The 24,970-nt window shown below is 42.7% G+C and overlaps 1 protein-coding gene across 1 annotated transcript in view; it reads right to left on the bottom strand.

Annotated features, from left to right (window-relative positions):
- RBMX2 (RNA binding motif protein X-linked 2) overlaps window positions 1–22,390 on the bottom strand; it is a 152,870-nt gene extending 130,480 nt beyond the window's left edge. Inside the window, exon 1 of the mRNA XM_044057252.1 lies at window positions 22,314–22,390. Coding sequence (XP_043913187.1) covers window positions 22,314–22,390 — 77 coding nt within the window. The remainder of the gene's footprint in view (window positions 1–22,313) is intronic.
- Window positions 22,391–24,970: the final 2,580 nt, after the last annotated feature.

Genomic DNA, 24,970 nt, shown 5'->3' with positions numbered 1-24,970 from the left:
TGGTGCTCCGTGTTGAAATGAGCAGAGATAGCAGAGGCATGAACTTTAATAGAGGGAAAGGAGAAACTACTGTGTAGCAGGTCAGCTAGTAATCCAGGATGAGAGGTAGGTAGGGCTATGCCTTATCGGCTCCCTTAGCCTGAATACAGGTGCAGAACCTTTTTCATTGGTCAGCATAAGACTTATGGGTGCTAGGGCGTCTAGCCTCAAGTATAACATCTAGAACCTGTTTACTGAGATTGGCAGCTTGATCACTGGTCAGGGAATAAGCCAGGCTGCCAAAACTGAGGTTCTGCAATTGGGGATGTATGAATTATGCTTCCCTCTGTGTCAGGGAGGTTGGGGTATGAGGGAGATGTCATGGTGGCAGAGAGGACATGCTGCACAGCAGTGGGTACCAGTGCTGGCGGGACCAGTCTGGAGCAATCAAAATTGTCCTCTGTTTTTCCTCTTATCTTGAGCAGTACCGTGATAATGAGAGGTAGTGGAGGAAATGCATAGACCGAGAGGTTGACCCAGGGGAAGGATACGGCATCCATTTTCCAGGCCCTGCAGTGAGGCTCCCTGGTGCAGAACTTACTGTGCTGATGGTTGGAGTGGGAAGCAAAGAGGTTGACTTTCGGGGTGCCCCATTTCTGAGTTATTAGGGTGATGGTTCTTTGGTCTAGCTGCCACTCGTGTGGGTCCAGAAGATTTCTGCTCAAGTTGTCTGACAGAGAAAAAATAATAAAGCACGAAGACCAGCTCATAGGAAAAGACTACACCTTAATATGAGCGCTTTCGTCAGCATAAAATAATCTGACTTTTTCAGATTAACTGAACGTAAAACATCACTTCCTTTTATACAAAATCAGTCACATGATCCCTGAATAATGCATTTCTTAAAAGTTTTACATTCAATTGAAATAAAATAAAATCCACTACAAATCCACAGTACCTTCTTCAATACAATTAGGAATGTCTGTGCAACATAGAATAAATAAAATGAAGCGCAGTATGCAAGTTTGGCCATAGCCTGTTCATTTACACAAGCCCTATTAAATACCACTTATTTGAGAATGTCTTCAAATAAGAAAATCTGCCTTTAATGTTAGTAAGCTAGAAATGGAGGCCATATCAGTGAGTCCAGGTGGGCATGTGGCATCATATCTCAGTTGCCACACTAGCTCCTTGTATTCAAGGAACAATGGGGTGGGCCCCCCTCTCCCCTGGTTCACTACTTGTTCCAATGCACTGAATTTAAAGTGGTGGTTGGGAAATTCATGGATATGAATTGTTAAGGTATAAATCATGTTGCCTTTTTGTATGTCATATAGGTGTTGGTAAATGAATTACTAAAGGAGTTAATGGTCTTCCCTATATAAAAAATGTTGCATTGTTGGCAAATAGCAACATAAACCAAGTTCTTGCTTAAACAATTAAGATGCTGTTGTAAAATCACTTTACCATACCCTTTGATGTAAACAGTGTTGTTTTCCAAAATAAATGTCCACATTTTTTCATGTGCCCTTTTGTTTTAACCACACCCCCTCTTTCCAACAGGTTTTTTATGATCAGTTTTTGTATATTATCAAAGGTTTCTCCCCTACCTTTTTAAGATTTTCTTCATCACTACTAAAAATTATCCAATTGTTCATAACCACCTCTCTAATGCTTTCAAAATAAGAAGTTATTTACTCACCATAATGTTCCATCTGAGTAGGTAGCTTCATTTGTCTGCAACCTGTGGGTCTTGGATCCGATATCGGATCCAAGACGGCAACTTGTTTCAAGCTAATGGATCCGAGCTCCTAGCTCCTCCCCTCACCCATAAACCCCTGCCAACCCTCCATGACCTCAGATAGAGTTTGCCCCTCAATATGTACCCAAAAAGGGTATCCAACTAAGATAGATCCGAAGAAGGCCAGGGGGAAGGAGGGGGGGGATGGTTGCAGAGAAATGAAGCTACCTACTCAGATGGAACGTTATGGTGAGTACATAACTTCGTAATCTGAAGTAGGGACTTCATTTGTCACCAACCTGTGGGACAGAGTCCCCAGCTACCCGAACCTTGGGTGGCCATCATGGAAGGATATTGCGAAGCACTGCAGAGCCAAAGGATGCTCTCCCTCTAGAAATCACGTCCAGGTTGTAGTGGTTAATAAAAGTATGAGATGAGGCCCAAGTGGCTGCCGAACAAATATCATCCAATGGGACTCTAGACTTGAAGGCCGCAGAAGTAGAGATGGAACGAGTGGAATGTGCGCAAACTCCTTCAGGTGCGGGTCTCCCAATGGCTTGGTACGCTAATAGGATACATTGTGAAATCCAGCGTGATAGACATACTTTTGATATTGCTTTCCCCAAATTAAATTTGGCAAAGGAAACTAACAGCTGGTCGGATTGTCTATGACCAGCCGTTCTACGAGTATAAAAACGTAGCTGCCTATGAACATCTAATGAGTGCAGCTTGTACTCTCCTTTATTCTGATATTTAGGAAAGAAAACCGGTAAATTTATGGATTGATTTACATTGGTTTCTGATGCTATTTTGGGAAGGAAAGAGGGACTGATCCTGAGGTATACACTGTCCGGGTGAAAGATCAAATAAGGAGGCTTCACAGAAAGGGCTTGAAGCTCCGAAACTCTTTTCGCAGAAGTAATGGCTACAAGGAATGCTGTTTTCCAGGACCAGAATTTGAGATCTACTGAAGCAGCAGGTTCAAAAGGTGGAGCAGTCAAGGCTTGAAGAACTAGTGAAAGATCCCACGGTGGTACGGCTTCTTTTATAGGGGGTCTAAGCAAAAAGGTGCCCTTGAGAAAGGTTTTACACAACTTGGCCGACATCAAAGGCCCTGTATTATATGTCCCACATGGTAATGTGAGATGGCCGCCAATTGCACTTTGACAGTTGAGCAACTAGCGCCTTCCTGAAAAATTTCGGTTAGGAAGTCTAATATGGACGGAAGAGGAGCCGTAAAGGGATCTAGATTAAGATGCTCCGCCCAGATGGAGAAACATTTCCATTTACTGCGGTACACTTTCCTGGTGGAGGGCTTATGCGCTGCCACAAGGATGGTTTTGACTGGTCAAGAGATACCGGGAGTCCTAACTAGGAGTCTAACTGGAGCAACCAAGCTGTCAGCTTCAGATTGTCCAGATTTGGGGTCGGTAAGTCCGACGGATGGGAGATTAGATCTGGACTGGGATCCAGAATCCAAGGAGGATTCACTGGGTGAGACCACAGGTAAGGGAACCAAATTTGCCGAGGCCAGAATGGGGCAATGAGGATCATCCTGCTCCCCAACTGCGAGGCTTTCTGCAAGAGTTGCAGCATCAGGGGTAGAGGAGGATAGGCATAAAGTAGACTGGGTGGCCAAGCATGCACCAGAGCGTCTCTTGGAGTTTCCCCTGGAGGGGGAATCAGAGCGAAGAAATTGCCGCATTTGGTGTTTGAGGGAGAGGCAAAAATATCGCAGCAGGGTTGCCCCCATATTGCGAATATCTGCTTCGCTACTAGTGGGTTTTGAGACCACTCGTACGGGGTAAGAAGGGTGCGAATGAGTTTATCTGCTAGGATGTTGGTCCACCCCGGAATGTGCGTTGCAATCAGAAAGCGGTTGGTGGAGATCGCTCAGTCCCACACTCTCATGGCTTCGCGGCATAGAGGGTAAGATCTGGTTCCCCCCTGTTTGATGTACCAGACAACCGACATGTTGTCCGACTGAATTGCAATCGTTCCTACGGGGAGGAGATTCTGAAGTGCTTGCAACGCGTACAGCACCGCTCTCATCTCCAGAACGTTGATATGCAGGGAGGTCTCTGTATCATTCCACGTGCCTTGGACTGTCCTGCCTGAATAATGCCCCCCCCCCACCCGAGGCGGGAGGCGTCCGTGGTTACCGTGGTGAGAGGGGGAGAGGTGCAGAAGGGTCGGCCCGTATGGAGGTCCGAAGCATGGAGCCACCATAATAGAGCCCTCCTGCAAGCCTTGCTGATAGCAATGGGGTGATGAAGAGGAAAAGACAGAAAAGACCATTGTACTAGAAGGGTCCATTGCAGTACCCGCATGTTCAGACGGGCGCATGGAAGGAGCGTTATCGCTGCCGCCATGGAGCCCAGCACCCTCAGGACCAATTCCGCTGGTGGGGTCTCTGATTGGAGGATAGCCCGCACATGGAGTTGCAAATTCCGAAGTCTTTCGGACATTAGAAAGGCTCGTAGATCTCTGGTGTCTATTCTGGCTCCTATGAATTCTATGGCTTGTGTCGGAGCCAGAAGGGATTTGTCGGCATTGATGGTGATGCCTAATGCCCAACTGTGGGGCTAAGTGGAGAAAGAAATCTCTGGCTGAGCAAAGTAGATGCCTTGTTGGGGCGGTCAGGAGCCAGTCGTCCAGGTACGGAAAGACCTGTATTCCCTGGAGTCTCAGGTGGGCCGCAATCACTGCTAACACCTTGGTGAACACCCTGGGGGCTGTGGTGAGGCCAAAGGGAAGGACCCTGAACTGGCAGTGACTGGCTCCCAGCCGGAAGCGGAGGAACCTCCTGGATCGTCTGTCCATTAGAATGTGGTAGTACGCATCCTTGAGGTCTATAGAGCACATCTAATCGTTCTCCCTTAGAAGGGGGAGAATAGATTGATGAGTGACCATTCGGAATTTTTCCTTGGTTACAGACAGGTTCAAGCGGGAAAGGTCTAGAATCGGTCTCAAGTCCCCGTCTTTTTTGGCACCAAAAAGAACCTGGAGTAGAAAAACCAACAAAATGAAAACGACAGTCCAAGGCAAACTCCACCTGAAGAATTAGTGATAAGATATCACACAAACAGCTCACAATAAGGCTCCAATGCTCAAATCCACAACCTGTAGTTTCTTTAACGCCACACAATTTACACACGTTTTCGTCAAGCATATGACTTCATCAGGTCTGGTCCTCAGGGGGTGATCTTGGGGAGCCTTCCCCTTCATCCAAGTCCGTGTCCTCAGTTAACGACTCAGGGGAGTCCACGTGCCTCCTCTTGCACTTATGCTTGCGGGGCACTTCCAAGCAGGCTGTCCCTTTGGCCGGGTGATGGAAGCCTGGCCCAGCAGAGAGGGAGTGCAGGGTGGAGCTGAGACAAGGGCCGGGGGTCCGGATGCTCTCGACAGAGCCCTCTCCACTACATCGAAGCCGAGGGGGAACCACTCTCTCTCTGGGCTCCGAGAGTCGGCTCCCACTCGGATCCGATGAAGGGATCGGAACCGGCACCGAGACCATCGGATCCGAAGGACCAGTGCGCTCCGACCTGGACGGAGCCGAAGGCACACTAAATCCCTCGGATCCAAAGCTCGGGCCACAACTCCGAGAGGTCGGATCCGACAGGCTCGAGGGCAGGGTCGGATCCGAAGTACCAAGTACTGTCGGCGCCGACCCACTCCCGGCTCCAACGCTGCTCGGTTCCGAACACTCCGAGCCCGGATAGCGGGTCGGAGAAGGAGCAATAGGATGGAAAAAAGGTGTCGAGCTCCCCCCCGAAAGGGGGGGGGGGGGGAGGAGGCAAGAGCACTCCCATCTGCAGCTGGGCCTGGATGAACCTTCGCATCATCCGGTCCAAGTCTGCATCAGACATGCTGAACGTCGATCTCGAAGAGACCACCGAGGCAGGCCTGGAATGCCGCCTCGATGACCTCGATCGAGATCGGGCCGCCTCCTCCTCGGGCCCTGGGGAGAAACAAGGGGATCTGAGCCGAGGAGGAGGAGACCTAGAAGCAGTGGAGGGAGAAGCCCGCTTAGCTGGCGGGGCCGAAGCGGAGGCCTCGGCCCGTCGCTTGTGGTGCTTCTCCCTCCGTTTCTCCCTCCTGGCCTTCCTGTCCTCCGGCACTTTAGTGGGAGTTTGAGTCCCGGCCGAGGGAAGGGAGGCAGGAGTGGCAGCAACCACAGCCTGTGGTAGTGCCACGGGAGCAGCGGAGGCCAGAGCAGAGTCCGGGGGTAAAAGTCCCGCCAAGACCAGCTTCGACCTTCGCTCTTTCAGTGCGCTGGGGTTGAACGCTGCACAAATGGTACAGCCTGAGGTGAGGTGTTCAACCCCAAGGCACCGAACGCACCGAGTGTGGCCATCAGCCGGGGAGAGCGTATGGCCACACTCGGTACATTTAGAAAAAATGGCTTTTGGGGCCTCAGCCATACTTAAAAGAAAAGGTAGTGTTACACACACACACAGGCCCCAAAACACAACACACACAGACACTAACGACCAGCGAAGGGAGGGAAAAACTAATTAAAAGAAAAATATTTTTACACTACAGGGTACCTAACACTTACACACTTTATATTTTTGTAAAAAAGAAGAAAGTTTGACAGAAAAAACACACAACTGACTATTACTAGTCGAGCTCAAAGGAATCCAGCTATCCACAAGCGCGGCAAACTAGATCTGAGGTCATGGAGGGTTGGCAGGGGATTATGGGTGAGGGGAGGAGCTAGGAGCTCGGATCCATTAGCTTGAAACAAGTTGCCGGCTCGGATCCGATATCGGATCCAAGATCCACAGGTTGCTGACAAATGAAGTCCCTACTTCAGATCGGGTTATATGATAAAATCATGGCATTAGTAAAGGGTTTAACCACATTCCCAGTGTTTTCACTTATCACTGCTTCTGTTCTCATTTCCACAAGAGCTGCACTCAATAGGGGAGAGAAATGCCTGTTTGGTCTCTCTATCATGACTTCATCTAGTACAGGTTCTATAAAATGACTAGGGTATCCTCTGTTTAACAACATACTTTTTAAGATTTCCATCTCATTTAGGAAAGTACAGTTGTGTACACTTATCATAAATGTAGATGTTGGAGTGTATTAACTGTTGCAGTCATCACACTTGAGTTATCTGCCCGCAGCTAGCCCTCAGTCAGCCCAAATACCAGAGATTTAGTATTTCTGCATTGGCTGCTGTTGCTTCAGCACTGACATCAGGTTGTTAGGGGTATAAAAACAGGCAGCCGACGGCATTACATAAGTTTTTTCTTGCCTCAAATGTCAGCAGCCCCCCAAATAGGGAGCCAAGTTATGATGGGAAAACACCACCAGTAAAAAGTAAATACCAATAGCCCTGTACGGTGTGAGTAATAGACAGAGGAGAGAGATAGACACACACAAGGGGGCTGGAAGGTGGGAAACCAGGACTGCAACAGTGAATACACTCGAATATCTACATTTATGATAAGTGTACACAACTCTACTATTTTCTTCATGTTTCACTGTTGCAGTCATCACACTTGGGTTGATTCCCAAAGCTGAAGAATAGGTGGAGGCAGTCAAGAAGAGTTGGGGCTGGAGAGAATGCCCTGCAGGACTGCTGCTGTAAAACCTGCCCTTGAATTGGAAGAGATAGGCAGGTGGTAATGCATGGTGAAGGTGTGAACAGAACCTCAGGTAGCAGCTTCCAGAATGTCCCTGGTAGGGTCTCCCCTGAGGAATGCTGTAGAAGCAGAAGTTCCCCTAGTGGAATGCATTCTGACCCCCTTTGGTTTCCCATGGTGTTTGTAGCAGAAATGGATACAATGTGCTACCCATTTAGAAATAGTTTTGAAATGGCCTTGCCCTCTGCCCCTGGTGCAAAACTAACAAGTAACTGGTCAGATTTTCTAAAGGGGTCCCCCATTTCTGGGTTAAAAGGCTGAAAGTGCTGGGGTCCAATTGCCACTTGTGTGGGTCTAGGAGATTTCTGCTTGTCGTCTGCCAGAGAGTTATAATTGCCTGGCAGGAATTGAGCTTGCAGATGAACATGCATGTCCAAGGTTGTGTTCCACAGGGCCATGGCTAGCCTGCAGAGTGGGTTCCCCCCAGTTTGTTGATGACCACATAACTGTAGCGTTGTCTGTTTTTATTAGCAGGGGTCCAGGTGAGAGTAGGGATCTGAAAATTGTCAGAGCGTGCTGAACAGTTAACAGATCTTTTTGACTTGATGTGTAGATGAATTTGATTTGGGCTCCAGTAGCCCTGAAAGCACTTGTCGTCCAGGTGTGCCCCACAGGCATAGTCTAATGCATCTGTGGTTAGGGTCTGGGTGGCGTGGGGTTGAGTAAAGGGAAATCCCTTGTTGTGGTTGAATTCTGCTGCCCACCAAAGGAACCCTGTTAGATAAGGTATGATAAGTATGACTGCTTCCAGGTCCTGGGAATGTTGGCAAAGACTTTTTAAGTACCATTGAAGTTTCCTCATATGCAGTCTGGCATATGGAATTAGTAGCATGCAACAGGCCATGAACCCTAGGGCCTGCAGGATTTTCCTTGCGGATAGCTGGGTTCTGGTGGCCATTTGAGCGAAGTGGCCTGTTAGATAGGCTTGTTTTCTGGAGCAAGAAATGCCATCTGGGATGCTGTATCCAAGCTTGCTCCCAGTAATACAATCTTTTGACTGGGGACTAGTTTGGATTTCTTTTCAATGATAGTGTACCCCGGGGAGGTTAGAAGGTTCTTTACAAATGTCAGGTGCTGCAACAGTTTTCCTGCCTGAATCAAGCAGTTGTCCAAGTAAGCGTAAATTTGAAATTTTCTCTGTCTGCAATAGGCAATGGCTGGAGCCAGGCATTTTGTGAAGAATCTGGGAGCAGTGGATAATTCAAAGGGAAGTGCAGAAAACTGATAATGCATAGATTCTGACCTGAAATGTAGGAATTTCCTGCACGAGTCCCTGATAGGGATGTGCAGATAAGCTTCTTTTAGGTCTAGGGTGGCTAATCAGGTATCTTTGGACAGCATAGGAAGGAGCTGCTGAAGGGTGAGCATTTTGAATTTGGTACCACCAGGAAGGTGTTTAAAATGGAAAGATCTAGGATTGGGCATCAAGTGCCCTCTTTTCTGAGTACCAGGAAAAGTCTGGAATAAAACCCTTGACCTATCTGTTCTGCAGGGACAGGGTGAATTGTCCTTATGGAGAGCAGGGACTGAACTTCGTTTTGTGTCTCTGCCCACTGGTTTGGAGAAAGGTCTGAGAACCCTTTTTGAGTTGGCAGGGAGTGATGTAAAATTTGTACCCCCTGGGATACAATGTTGAGGACCCATTGGTCTTTGGTGATGGAGGCCCAGTTTTCTGCATGATGGGCAAGTTTTCCTCTTAGGGGCACAAACAATTGGGCAGAGGTGAGGAGTGGAGTCGAGAAGTCATTGTGAATTCTTTGCTTAAGGGGGTGGCTTAGCACTCCCTATTTTAGAAGTGGAGATACTCCATTGCTTAGATCTCTGCATACCCTGAGACTGTAATCTGGGGGGGGGGGGTCTGTTTCCCCTGGGTCTAGTTTGAGATGGCCTTGAGGGGGCTAGAAAGGACCAATGCTTCGAGGGACAATGCCTACTGAATCTTGGAGGCTGCACTTGCAAAAAATCTGACTGTCTGCATAGATTTAGCTTTTTCTTCCATTTTTTTTTTTAGAACCTCTTCTGTTCTGGTGCCAAACAGATTGTCCTTGTTCAAAGGAGTGTCTAGTAATTTTGATTTGACATGGTCTGGCAAGGTCTGCTCCTTAAGCCAGGCATGCTTTCTCAGTACAGAACCAGTGAGTGCTGCCCTGCAAGATGCTTCTAGGGCGTCAAAGCCACATTGCAAGGCAAACTTCCTGACTTGCCTTGCAGACTGCATAAGCTCCTGTAATTCTTTATTTTCCGCACAGTCTGTAAAGGTAGATCATTTTTGCTTAATAAGTTCCATAATATGTTGCTGGTATTTCAGCATGTGAAACTGACAATTCAATGCCCTAATGGCTAGAGTTGAAGAGGTGTATACTTTTTTACCTCATGTGTCTAAAGCTCAGGAACTCCTGTCCGAAGGGGTGGGATTCTTAGCTGTAGTTGCTTTTATACCTTTAGGCCCCTGGGAAATTACTTCTGGGTCAGCAGTAGGATGTTTGAAAAGAAATTTGAGAGAGTCAGGGACTCTGTAGTAACCGTCTGGTTTCCTTGGAGCAGGAGGTAAAGTATCAGGAGTTAGACTAAATTCCATAAAGACATCATCTACAACATCTAGAACAGGCGGGATAGCTAAAGGTCTATGTTGTGGCAAATCTAAAAATTCTGAGTCTCTTTTTGGACTGAGGATAATCATGGCATTCCCAGTGGAAATGCTCTCAAAGTATGTAGGGTTTCACCACAAGAAAAATTCTCTGGAGGGGAAGCAGAGGGAATGGAGTCCTCTGCATCTGAATCCTTATAAGCTGATAAAGGCATGTCATAATATTCAGAAGCCTCAGAGTCATCGGACTCTTAGTCTGTTAAAGCTGCTGGGGACAGGTCTCTCTTTCTCTTAGCAGGGGAAGGCTGGCTTCCCCTAATCAACATAATCAGGTCTTCTGCCATTTTAAGCATTTGATGTTGTGGCAAGGAAGCAGGTGCTTGAGTTTGGGTCGTCGTTTATTTAGGCGCTGCTTGTACTCTTGGCCTTAGAAACTCGGTAGTTTTAATCAGAACTGAAGAAGCAAAAGAAGTTGGTTTGTGTTGAATATCGGTAATGCAAAGAACTTCCTCGGAAGCCAGTGCCTGCACAGCAGCTCTGGACCCATCCAAGGTAGAGACATCCGCGGGTTCCATAGTCAAAGAAGAGTATCGCGGCATAGTGGACTCCAAACGGGTCTCTGTAGCGGCCTGCGGATCCATCAAAGCTGGCATCAGGGGTTGAGTACCGGCAAACTGGCGACTAGCTTAACGGAAGCATAGTTGGCAGTTTTGGACCTGTGTGGTCTCTGCCTTTATTCTTACGTTTTTTCGGAAGATTGGTAGTCTGATAGCTTACCGAAGCCATTTTGGAATACAGAGATTGAGAACAAAAGTATTTAGCTATGATAAATGCCCAACGATGAACAGTTCGGGCATTGAACAAGGCAAAAAACTGACAGTGAGGAACATCATAGGGCCAAAACAGGTGACGCAGTACGAATGGAAATGTCAGTGTGGTAATTGCTTTCCACAAGCGAGACTATTAACTTTTTCTGACATCGGTTAGAGCAAGAAAAAAGGATCCCTAATGGAGTACTTAGCTTTAGAAAACTTCAGGGTGATTCAATTCGGAAATGAAAACTCAGTTTGCAGACGACCGGCACTCATGTGAACTGCTTCTACTTTGGGCTCCTCGGCAAGAAAGACTGATGTAATGGCATCGGCTGCCTGTTTTTATACCCCCTGACGACCTGATGTCAGTCCTGAAGCGACAGCAACCGGCGCAGAAATACTAAGTCTCTGGTATTCAGGCCAACTGAGGGCTACCTGCAGACAGAAAAGTGTGATGACTGCAACAGTGAACCACGAAGAACATCTACCTTTCGAAATTCAAAGTTTGCAAAACGACATTCCAAATTTTTAGTGTAAATCAATTTCATTTGAACTTAGAGTTCCAATAGCAAACATTCATTGTAAAAAAGGGAGGAAAGAAGCTCCCAAAGTACAAATAGAAAAAAATAAATAAAAATAATGAGCTCCCAAAGTAGAAATAGAAAAAGAAATGAAGAATAAGCTTCATTCTTCCTTCTATGCCAGTACATCACATTCATGTGCTTGAATTTTAGATCCTTTCCTTAGACTGCAGCACATATATTTACATATTGCAGAAATGTTTTCTGTTGGAACTTCAAGTTTCAACGAAATCTATTAATGCATTATGTTTTATAAAACTGTCATTCTGACATTGTTGAAATTAATGCTTTATATATTGGACACAGTTAGTACAGAGCAAAGAAAGTAAAAGAAAAATTCACATCCAGGTAAACAGAAATGGGCACACTGACAGCACAGCTTGGAGTGAAGAAGGATAGAGCAATGTTTATTTTACTTATTTACTGGAATTTGTTGACCAGGAAAGTCTGGTCGGCCACGGTGGTGCAGCAGTTAGCGTTGCCTCACAGCAAAAGGTTCTTCGGTTCGATTCTTGGCCGAAGCACATTTTGTGAGGACTATGCATGTCCTCCCTGTGGTCGAGTGAGTTGTAAACACATGCAGTAGGGGTGTGTGTGTGTGCGTGTGTGTGTGTGTGTGTATGCCTTCTGTAAAGGCCAGGCGCCAAGCTGGCAACTCGACACTGTAAAAACCCCACTGCCAATCAATCTGCAGACTAGTGATCTGCTGTGGCGACTCCTAACGGGAGTTAATTACTCCCTAATTACATAATCAAAATTATACAACAAAGTACTTCAAACATAATAAAACAGTGTACAAAAACATTTTTATACAATAGCTAGTGATTACCTATGACTTGTCATTAGAACCAAGGGCATAGCCAGTGCTTCTGAAATTGTATACCACCTTCCAGAATGTAGCCCACCCAAGTGTAGCTGCCTCCCAAACAGCATATATTTCTTAATGGTATAACTGTTTCACTTCGGAAAAAAGAAAGCTTCTGAAATGGCAGGCTCAAGCAAAAATTCCATTTAGCCAGCCAACCACTCTGAAAAAAAAATATGCCATTTAATAACCATAAACCATGATAACTATGCTTTGAAATGCTACAGGTTAGGCAGGTAGCTCACTCGTCTAACAGAGTGTACATATGTACGTATAGATGTCCAGCATCTCAGTCCATTACCTTTATAAATATTTCATTTAGATAATGTCATCTGTGCACAACTGGTATAAGCCTTCAAGGTATCCACTTAATTCAAAAACCAGCAGAACCAGCACTCGGACACCAGCCACAAGTCAAGAAGATTACATTTATTTATGGTTAAGCACTTTCTTCCCTTGGGTAGGGACTTTTTAAGAACAATTAATACAAGAAAAACCCAGCCCTTAAATACCCTTAGTACAAATTAATGATGTCATATAATTAATTGATTGAAGAACAATTTGTTAAAGTAATAGTTGCACAATAATCTTACCTACAATAACACACAACACCAACACTACCATGTAGTTAAAAATGTTATTTAAAAATGTGTTAACTTAAAAATCTGTTAAAAATTAAAATAATGAATTTATAAAATTACTTTAAAACCCACTGCATTAAAATGTAAAGACTAAATACAAATTTGCCAAACAATATTACAACAGTGAACATTACTGACATGCCCGTTTACCCGATAATTTGCGTTGATTTCAAGATACAGGCTATATTCGTAGTTTCATTTAAGCCTGGTGGCTCTGTTGCATGTAATTTCAGTTGCCATCTCAATTCCTTAACATCTAAATGCAATTCAGTTATTTTCCCTTGGGAATACATTACAGATTGGTCAACAACTGAAAATTTGAAACTATGGTCATTGTACTCTTTTAATGTGTCTATATAATGCATTTGTAATCTTGGCTTTCCTTATATCATAGACATGCTCACTAATCAGGTTCTTAAAAAGCCTACTGGTCTTGCCGATATAAAAGGCCTGACATTTTTGACACTTAGCCAAATAGACTATATTGGAGCTATTACAATTGTAATGTCCGTTAATACAAATGTTATTGCCATTAACCTTAAACCTGTCTTTAGTTTCAAATATAAATTTGCAGTAATTGCACCTTTCACACTTGAAATTACCCACAGGTCTATTTGTGGATCTTCATTTTCTGTTAACATCGACACTAACAGCTTTAGTAATTTACAGTTTATACTATTTCAGAAAACAGCAACTTCTTCAGTTTTTACAGTTCAACTAAGAAACGTCTTTTGACACCAAAGTTCACTTTCAAGTTGTAAAAACAAGTGGACACTACAATATTCCCCAAGTAAAAGCAGATATACAAGATGATTCAGAAAAAGAACCAATACTCAGGAGACCCTACGCAAGAACTATTTACATAAATTAAAATATTCCCCAAGAAAAACAGTACAAATAAAACCCACATAAACACAAGGCAAACACTGGAAAGGGCAGGAACTAAGTGAACAAATTTTAACAGCATAAACTGGTGAGCAAGAAATTTAGCAGCCAGTGCACTACAATTACCAGAATATAAAGTCCATTCATGGTTAAATCTTGGCTAGCCCCGTGTTGTTGCAAAATGAAGGGATAGGAGTGGACAGTGGTTGGTGGCTGGAAATTAAACATTGGTGTGGTGAAATAAAAAATGGACCCAGGTTCACTGAAGTAGCCGTACCAACAGGAACAGGAAGGAGAAGCTTTTTGGCACGTAACTCTTCTGCATCTCATCTTGTGCCAGCAGAGAGACATTTTCAGTCAAACTGTTTCTCTTTCCTGTCTTTAGACTATAATTCACTTTCATTTTTTTTCCTTTTTACCACTTCATGATAAAATCACTCACTTTCTTTCATGATCTTTCAAGATGTAAAACAAAACTTGGATTTCTGTAGCAGAAAAAAATTAAAATGAAGACAGTAGAAGAGGAGGTACTTAACACTTCGTTTTCATTTAAAACATTCTTAAAACTTATGTACATTATAGGTTACTTTATCATAGAATACACTTAAAGCTAAATTTTCAGCATTATATTCCTTACCCAGACAATGAAGTCATAAAAGTATGCCAATTATGGGAAGGAATCAACCCTCTTCAGCAGCATACATGCTAATGTGCATCACCACATTCTTGCTGTAGAATGACAGAAAAAATAAACCTGCAGTATACACATACATAATTTTAAAAATAACTTTTTTTTTTTTTTAAATAAATGTCATCATATAGCAACATTACATCATGTTTGCTTGTGGTAAAAGCAAGGTTACCCAGCGATGGCTGTGTTCATCTTTGTGACCACTACATATCAGCTGTAGGTAAACCTTGCACTATTCAACCCACAAATGATGTACAGCTTAAATACATCACATTTTTTTTTTTTTTTTTTTACTGCAGATGCACTAAGCTGCTTTCAAATAAGCTGTAATATTTGTTAGCCCAACAGAAAACTGTGCCAGAAGAAAAACATGTTTCTGACTCCTGCGCAGACGCTCTTAGTCCTCACAGCAAAAAAAAAAAAAAAAAAAGCTTGTCAGTGCAGAGTACGTTGCTGAACAGGGCCCGCAACATTTTATTACAGACTACTATCTCATGAACCCTACGCTTTCTCAGCATCCATTTCCATGGATAGGTAATGCAATCCTGGACAAACTGAAACAGCAACACTTGCTCCACATAATTTTAATTGTGCTTGCTTCTGGTTGAAAAATGCTTACCTCACGGATTCATTATTCCTTCATTTCAAGAAGGTTGTATGACTATAAACAAACATGCTTAGCACATGTGCATAAATGTGAGGGGAATTATTTATGAGAGATAGCAGTGCTGCTTCACTAAAAGGTGGAAAACAATTACTGCTTATCAAAGTGCAGGGAAAATTTTATAGAGGTGTGTAACTAATTGCAAAATCATTGTATAACTTCAGGAAGGTAATGCAACACTGTATCCGATTCACAAACCTGGCAGTCTACAGCTCAGAATCATGTATGCAACATGCACAGTTCTGGCAAATTACATTTATTTTACATTTGTTTACTTCGGTAGTAAACTGATCACAACTACGTTTGTGGATCAGAGAGGCAGTAAACTGTACATATCAAAAAAGTACAGTTGTGTACACTTACCATAAATGTAGATGTTAGAGTGTATTCACTGTTGCAGTCATTACATTTGAGTAATCTGCTGGCAGGTTGCCCTCAGTCGGCCTGAATAGCAAAGTCTTGGGTCCTGCGTCAGTTGCTGTCTCCTCTTCCATGACGTCAGGTTGTCAGGAGTATAAAACATGCAGCCGCCGCCATTTTAATCAGTTTTTCTTGCCCCAGATGTCAGGTGACCCCAAATGAGGAGCAAAAATATATATAAATAAACTGTAAATATATAAATGCACTTTTAGAAACAAACTTTACCTTCAACTAAAAGCAAATACACCACAAAGGCTTTTGAGTATAGTGAAGGAAATAAAAGGTATAGAATGGGGGATGGCGGGTGGGTAACCCAGACTGCAACAGTGAATACACTCGAACATCTACATTTATGGTAAGTGTACACAACTGTACTATGTTCTTCGTGTTTCACTGTTGCACTCATTACATTTGGGTAGAATCCCAAAGCTATGGATGAGAGGATGGAACTAAACAGCATTAGAAGCGGCTATAAGGCCCTGCAGGACTGCAGTGGCAAAGCCTGCCCTGGATTTAGAGAAGAGAGGTAAATGATAATGCTTTGTGAAGGTATGAATAGAGCTCCAAGAAGCAGCTTCTAGAATGTCTTTGGATGGGACCCCTCTGAGAAAAGCTGCTGAAGTAGAGGCAGCCCTGGTGGAATGTGATCGGATCCCCTTGGGCACAGGTTTACCATGGTGCAAATAGCAGAAACGAATGCAGTGGCTTCTCCATTTAGAAATAGTCTGCTTTGATATAGCCTTCCCCTCTGATCCTGCAGCAAATGCTACCAGTAGTTGCTCAGACTTTCTTAGAGATTTGGTCCTGTTTAAGTAGAGTCTTAGTTGTGTGTACATCCAATGAATGCAGAATCCGCCCCCCCTTGTTCTGGGGATTTGGGTAAAATGTTGGCAGGTGAATGGTCTGGTTAAGAGCCACACTGGATACCACCTTAGGCATAAAAGGATTGGTCCTGAGGGCCACCCTGTCTGGGTAAAAAATAATGAAAGGATCCACTGCCATGAGCGCCTGTAGTTCTGAAACCCTTCTTGCTGAAGTGACTGCCAAAGGAAAATATGTCTTCCAAGATAGAAATTTTATATCCACAGTAGCTGCTGGTTCAAAAGGAGGCAGGGTGAGTTTTTCCAGCACAAAATTGAGGTCCCATGCAGGAGTTGGTGCTCTCCTGGGAGGCCTTAAATTTTTGGCCCCTCTAAGATACTGTTTAGGCAGTGGATGAGAAAAGAGGGGAGGCTCTGTGTTGTAATGAGCCAAGATGGCAGAGGCATGGATTTGTATTGAAGAAAAAGATAGCCTCCTGTCAAGCATCTCAGTTAAGTATTGTAAAATCTGAGGAATATTGGGCTTTGCTGTGTCTATTCCTTGTGCTTGGTTCCAAGCACAGAATCTCTTCCATTTATCAGCATAAAATGTTCTAGTACTAGGCCTTCTGGCTTCCAAAATGACATCCATCACAGGTTTACTGAGAGATGTGGTTTGAATAATTAGTTTATCAGCCATGCTGCAAGACTCAGAGTTTGGAGCAGAGAATGTAGAATTTGAAAGTTCTGCTGAGACAGTAGATGAGGTGTTTGAGGCAAGTACCACGGAGGAAGGTGTGACATATTCCTTAGAAGCAGGTACCAGTGCTGGCAAGGCCAGTCCGGAGCAATTAGGATCATTTTTTGTTTTTTCCTGTCTGACTTTTAATAAGACCTTGGAGAGTAGAGGCAGAGGGGGAAAGGCATAGACTGATAGGTTTTTCCAGCTGAAGGATACAGCATCCATTTTCCATGCTTTTTTGTGATAACTTCTGGTGCAAAATTTGTCCAACTGATAATTTTGGGAGAGGCAAATAGATTATTGTCTGGGCTCCCCCATTACTGTGTTTACTTGTTTAAGACTTGTGGATCCAGTTTTCATTTGTGCAGGTCCATAAGATTTCTGCTTAGGTCGTCTGCCAGAGTATTTTGCTTTCCTGGCAGGAATTGTGCTTGACGATGTATTTGGTAAGTCAAGGCTGTGTTCCACAAGGCCATGGCTAGTCTGCAAAGGGGGTAGGAATGTGTACTCCCCTGCTCGTTTATGTACCACATAACAGTGGTGTTGTCCGTCCTTATCAGTAGTTGTCCTGGATGAAGTAAGTCCTTGAAGGCTGTCAGAGCATTCTGAACAGCTAGCATTTCTTTCTAGTTGATATGCAGATGCATTTGGTTTGGGCTCCATTTGCCCTGAATGCATCTCCCTGCCAGGAGGGCCCCCCAAGCATAGCCTGAAGTTAGGGTTTGGGTGGCAGGGGGTAGAGTGAATGACAGTCCCTTGTTTTGGTGAGATGTCTCTGCCCACCAAAGAAACTCCTGTTGCAGGCAGGGAATGAGAGGAATCATTGTTTCCAGGCTGTGACAATGTTGACTCCATAAACTTTTTAGGTACCACTGAAGTTTCCTCATATGCAGTCTCACATATGGAATCAGTAGAATGCAGGATGCCATGAATCCCAAAGCCTGTAGAATTTATCTTGAAGATAACTGGGTTTTTTTTGCCATTTGTTTGAAGTATGTTGTTAGTTGCCTTTGTTTGTCTGGCGTGAGGTAAGCCATCTGGGCAGTTGTATTCAAGCATGCACCCAGGAATGCAATTATTTGAGAGGGTACCAGTTGTGATTTCTTTTCGTTTATGGTTTACCCTAGGCATGCTAGTAGCCTTTTTACAAATGCCAGATGTTGAAGAAGAGTGTCCTTGTCCTCTGCTTGAATGAGACAATCGTCCAGATAAGGATAAATTTGGATGTTTCTTTGCCTGCAGAATGCAATTACTGGTGCCAGGCACTTTGTAAAGACCCTGGGCGCAGTAGATAAGCCAAAGGGCAGTGCAGAGAATTGGTAATGCAAAAAACCTGCTTTGAAGCAGAGGTATCTTCTGCATGATTCCCTTATTGGGATATGCAGGTATGCCTCTAAGTCTAGAGTGACTAACCAAGCATTCTTGCCTAGCATAGGCAGTTACTGCTGCAAAGTCAGCATTTTGAATTTTGGAATGTCCAGGTACATGTTCAGAATCGATAAGTCCAGTATTGGACGCCAAGAATTGTCTTTTCTGAGTACCAGGAAAAGTCTTGAATAAAATCCTTGTCCTTTTTCCTTTTCTGGTACCGGTTGAATAGTCCCCCATATCCATGAGGCATATAACTTGTTCCTGGGCCTCTGCCCACTGGTTTTGTGGCAGATCCGGCCATCCGTTTGGAATTGGCAAAGTATGGAAATGAAATCTGTACCCCTGGGATACTATGTTTAATACCCACTTGTCCTGGGTAATTAACTTCCAATTTTGAGCATGAAGTGCTAGTTTTCCCCGCAAGGGGGCAGCCAAAATATAAGTGCTTGGAGATGGTACAGGAAAGTCATCGAGACTGCTTACTGTAGGGTTGTCCTTTGTTTCCTCCAGATTTAGAGGTGGAGGCACCCCATTGCTGTGACCTGTAAGAACCCTGCGATTGATATTTGGAGCCTTCTGAGTGCCTGGGTTTGCCCTGAGTGGCTCTGTTGGACACAGGAAAGGACCACTTTTTAGTAGGCCAGTGCCTACTGAACCTGGGTGGCTGCACTTGCAAGAAATCTTTTACAGTTTGCATAGATTTAACTGTCTTCCATTTTCTTTAAAACCTCTTGTGCCTTATTACCTGACAGAGTATCATGCTACAAAGGGGCACCCAACTATTTAGCTTTAACATGATCAGGCAGATTTTGCTCCTTGAGCCAGGCATGCCTTCTAATCACACATCCAGTAACAGCGGCCTTACAAGAGGCCTCCAAGGAATCAAAACCACAAAGCATGCTTTCTTAACTTGTTCTGCTGAATGCAATAAATCCTGTAACTCTATTTTCCACACAATCAGAAATCAACATCATTTTCTGTTTAAGTAAGCCCATAACTTGCTGTTGATATTTAAGCATATGAAACTGGCAGTTTAAAGCCCTGATTGCCAAGGTTGCAGACGTGTAAACCTTCTTACCCAATCTATCCAGCGCCCTGGAATCTCTAACAGAAGGGGTAGTATTTTTGGCTGTAGAAGCCTTCCCCCCCCCCTTGGGACCCTGAGAAATGGTCTAAGGATCAGCAGCAGGATTTTTGAAAATAAATTTGTGGGAGTCAGGAACCCTGTAATATCTGTCTGGCTTACTGGGAGCCGGTGGCAGGGAATCAGGGGCCAAGCTTGATTCCGAGAACACATCAACAATATCTAATACAGGAGGTACTGCCAAAGTCCTATGCTGAGGAAGAAGGAAGTCCCTAAGCCTCTTTTTTGATTCAGAGAAGTCCTGACTCTCCTAGTGAAAATGTTCCCTTAAAGTATGCAAAGTCTCTCCAAAAAAAGTAATACTCAGGAGGAGATACAGATGGAATGGATTCCTCTGCATCAGAATCCTCATAGGGTGGAATAGAAAATTCCAAGAGGAATCAAAAGAAATGGAAACCTTGTATGGGACCCCCTGATCAAGGTAATTAAATCCTCAGCCATTTTGATCAACTGTTTTTTAGGCATAGGGACCTGAGCACGTGGCTCATGCGTCAGTTTTTTAGACACAGAAGTTGTTTTTGATCTTGTTTTTGTTGCTGGCGTTAGTTGAATATAAAAATGTTGAGGCCTGAAAACACCCTCAGAAGCCAGTGCCTGCTCAGCGGCTCCAGACCCATCCAAGGGAGAGACATCCGCGGGTTCAATACTCTGAGAATCTCGCAGCATACCAGACTCCAAATGGGTCTCGGTAGAGGCCTGCGACTCAAATGTAGCGGGTATCAGGGGCTGCGAAAGCGCCTCACTGAGTACCGGCGACCGGTGTAGGAGAAGCTTCATCTGTTTTAGACCTCGACGGTCTGTCTCGGTCTTTTTCCTTGCGTTTTTTTGTGAACTCCAGTAGTCAGATTGCTAACCAATGACATTTCAGTTTAGTTAAATCTTGAACCAAAATATTTAGAAGCAAAAATATACAGACGCTTAATAGTGCGTTGGTTAAATTTAGCACAAAACCGACAGCAAGGCACGTTGTGATCAGGGCATAGGCAAGGAATACAGTACAAATGAAAATCCTTAGGAGGTATTTGCTTCCCACAAGTAATGCAATAATCAACTTTTATTGACATTGGTAAGGATCAAGAAAAAGTTTCCCCAACGGAGTACTTGGCCTTAGTTTGAAGACTTATTGTCAATTATGAAAAAAATGCACATTTTACATGGCTATAATTTCAGGCTGAAATAAGTTTTAATTTAACAGTTAATATATTTACATGGTGTAGTCAAAGGCAGCATTACTATGAGATCAGTGTGGGGCGACTACATCAAGAGATTTGATTGCAGACATCTTATAGGAGTAAAGTTAAGACACTAGGAAACCAGAGTTCAGTGATGAACTATGCTTAGTTGTTTGAAAAGATTAAGCTATCCACTGGGAATGAATATTATGGGATGTTACATAGCGGCCTGAGAAGATGCATTTACATGTAAGATGAAATGCAAACAAAATTAGATGACTAATACTTGTGTGTGACATCGTCCTACACATCTTGATACTGACAACTGAAGCAGTAATGCTTTACTTTGTTTACTTAACTTAGCAATGTTTTACTAAAACTATGCCAGAAGAATGCCATCTGCAAAATAAACCTGATACTCAGATTCAAATATGAAGACTTGGTTAAATGCCTTCGATGTTACTGGTTATTAATATTCTAAGGTGCGTGCTTCATAAATAAGCTACTGAAAAAAAATATAAAAACAAAAACTGTATGCTGAATCTTCATGATGACAGTTTTCAAGCTGGCACATACCTAAAAAATAAATTAGGATGGTCTGTTGTCAACAAATTGAAGTTGTCAACATAAATTGTAATATTTATATAAATACAGTGATCTGAAACAGGATTTTATCCTAACTGCATGGTCTGCAAACAGTCAACTAGGATAGTGCCACAATTACGGTCTAGTAATTGTTACTTTACATTTGAACAGCATGCAAGACTGGAAGCATGACTCCGTTCAATTTTATTATGCCATTAAAAGATGAAGGAAGGTTTGGTAACAAAAATTCATTGTTTGAATACCAAATAAAGAAAATATACCTGTCATAAGTAAATTAAGACGTCTACATGGAACAGATTCAGTGTAAACATATACATACGTGAACTCAAAGCATATGAATCGTTACCTGATGGGTCTACCTAGCTTCATCAAAACTAACTTACATATTCTCAAATGGTCAATACTGCTGTCATGGATAACTGCAATATTCAAATGTTGTGTAACGTTCAAATTAAAAATAAAACTCAAAGCAAATATGAATAAATAAAAACTGCCTTTACAGTATTTTCAAATCCCCCAGACATAAATACAACAACCCCAAGATCATAAAACCATGGGAAAAAAGAATATTTCTATTCCCTCCTCTCTTAGGTTGTCTAACCTCAGAGCCGTCATTGCTGTGTTTTGGGGGGGGGGGCAAAGGGGCTTGCCCTTCTGCAAAATCACTTAAGATATGGAAAATGAAAACTGTAGCTATTTATTTCAAAGTTCAAATAGCTATCAAAAAATAACAGCTTCTCTACTGTAAGCTCATGAGCGATGTTCATCATTGTGAGTTTCAATATGGTCAAGTAATGACTCACATCTACCTTTGCAAACCCTGAACTGATTAAATGCTTGCATACAAGCACAAGCAATAAATTACCCAAACTTTTAAATTTTGTTTCATACCTTTACTTCGATAGAAAATTACTTCTTTTGAGTAGGTTTTCTATTCCCACTCTATGCAACTTACTGTGAGAATACGCAGATAATGTCTCCTTCTGTCAGATCAAAGTGTAGTCCGCCTGGTGGAAGAAAGCAGAGTACCATGACACACTTCTCATGCAAGTTTACTAATTTTCATTACATATTTCTTATAATACAAGTCCAACTAGGCAGAGCTTATTTTCAGTGGAGAAAAAAACAGGATCAGCACATTATGTTCAGGACTTAAATATCACAAACTACAAAGCTATGAATTACTTATTTTTAATCTGAAAAATAAGAAAAGAAAAAAGTGAGAAAACGGTGTAGGTCACACAAGGCTAAACATCATATGCAAGAGTTGCTTTAAATTCAGTGCATCAAATTTCACATTATTGTTATTCTCTTGTATACAAAGGTTCACACATGCAGTGAGAAAATTCAATGCCAAATTTTATAGCAAATGTTTTCCCATAGTTTATCTCATACATATCTTCACTTTTAACCAATGTACTGAATACAATGACATCTACTTTTAATTACAAATTCAAGCTCCGCAGCTTTTCCATCATTCTTTAACCTCTGAAAGTTTACAGCATATAAGTTACGGTCCTGTAGCTGACGAGTGGCTTAAAAAATAATGACCTAATTCCAAAAGACAGGGATATATATATATATTCTTTTGCCAAACTATATATAAAACCATTAAATATGTAAGTGCACTGACTACCAGAAGCCATCAAAGTGGTTCTAAAACAGTCTCGATATTTTATAATTCTCGGGACGTTCCCATGTAACCTTTCACAGCATTCCTTATAATAGTTTTATAGGTGTACTAAGCTCAATGCTCCCCAATTCTTGGCTCCTATTTGAACCATTTTTTATCTACATGAAAATTCACAAATACTGCAAAGTTGTAAACTTGATGGTTACTCATACTACTGCAGCTCAGGATGCAAGCTAGAAAAACCACCTACAAGGTGGACAAGGGGTGGGAATAAAGCACCCACTGCAAAGGGCCTGCTTGATGACGAATATGCTGACTACTCTCACATATCCATTACAACGTACTTCAAGGGGCTCTATGATGCAGTGCTGAGTGCAAACATGTTAACAGTGGGGCCCAGTCTTTATCAGTATCTTCAGAAGTGACATAGCAGAAGGTCTAAAAATAACAGTTAACTTTATATCATCAGTAAAAATGTAAAGCAATAATCCGTGATGAAAAAAAAAAGTGTAGAAAGGATGACAAGAGATGTATGACAAAAAAAAAAAAAAAGTGTAGAAAGGATGACAAGACGTGTCACAAATATGGAGTAATGGAATAAAACATGACAGCTTAAGAGTCCATTCTAAACAATGCATCTGGGAAACAAATGCATAATTAGCACAGTAGTTTCATTCAACTCGAATAAATATTTGCTCATACCCATACACAGAATAATGTTCTCCCACACCCCTTCCAGAAGTGGGTTATGCTAAGCCCACTCTCCTGTTTCTTTTAAATCTTATCTTACATTTATCTACTGGTTCCGAGTGAACATGGCCCCAAACTGCCATGTGGAATTTTTTCTATTCCTTTAAGCGTCCTGATCATCTTCTGTTACAGCTTTGTCATTCTATGTACAGTCACCAGAACTATTACAAGAAAAATGACAAGATTACTTCCCTTAACGTCATTCGCTTCTTGCTGTACATCACCTTACCTGTTTTGGCTGCTGCACTCTTTTTTTTTTTTTTTTTTTTCTTTCAGAACCAGCATCACCTACATGATTACTCCAGGGCCTCTTTTCAATCCGATTACTAAAGCTTCTGACTTTAGCATCAGCAAAAGATTTATCATACACTTCATAAGGCAGACTCCTAAACTTTACTGTACTATGGGAAAACGCTTTAATTTCAGATCATAACAAGGTCAATAGCCTGGGCACTACAATTCATGTGAAATTTGTCTATGTGCCATGAAAAAGTTCCATAGTTGCTCATATTTTACATTACAGGTAACTAGCAACAGATCCACAGCAATCATGTTACTTCTATTACATCATTAATTGGACCCACAACAGCATATAATGTGGCTTTTGTTCATACATCCTAAGTTTACTACATAGCTTACAGCTTAAAAGAGTACAATGTTATTTTATCCAAAAAAACATGGAGTCCACTGCAATTTTCTCATATTGAACACAGCACATGGAGCCATGAACATGACAGCTGTCATGAAAGCAAGATCCATCAGGTACATCTGTAGTGGGAATCTAGAATAGAAAAAAAAATCAAAAATAGAGAGTCTAGGATGGATTAAACCCCCCCCCCCTCACTCCCTTGGGGCAGAAAATCCCAACAAAGCTGCATATATAAAGCAAAGCTTACTATGAAGGTCAGCTCAAGCAAGACTCACTGTTAACCCTTCAGTACATTGTCTTGAGAATTCACTCTGCCTTATATGATGATCAACAGATGGTGCAGCAAGAAGCTAGTGACCAGATAAGGAAATACTTTGGTGCTATGCATGCCATGCAACATAATGTGTGTTGTTACTATAGACGTGCACTTGGAGAACACAGAGGACTGAGGAGAAGCCAAAGGGAAAACTTGCAAACTGGAAAGGACTAGCACCTCCTGTGAAGCAGGGGAAGGTTTCAGAAATACTTAGCAATCTTTATGTGGAAAAGTACAGTTTTGTACCTACCATAAATGTAGATG

The sequence above is a fragment of the Protopterus annectens genome, chromosome 15.part0, assembly GCF_019279795.1.
Source record: "Protopterus annectens isolate FY-2018-M chromosome 15.part0, PAN1.0, whole genome shotgun sequence".
Taxonomy (NCBI): domain Eukaryota; kingdom Metazoa; phylum Chordata; order Ceratodontiformes; family Protopteridae; genus Protopterus; species Protopterus annectens.
This window is presented reverse-complemented; position numbering and strand designations above follow the sequence as displayed.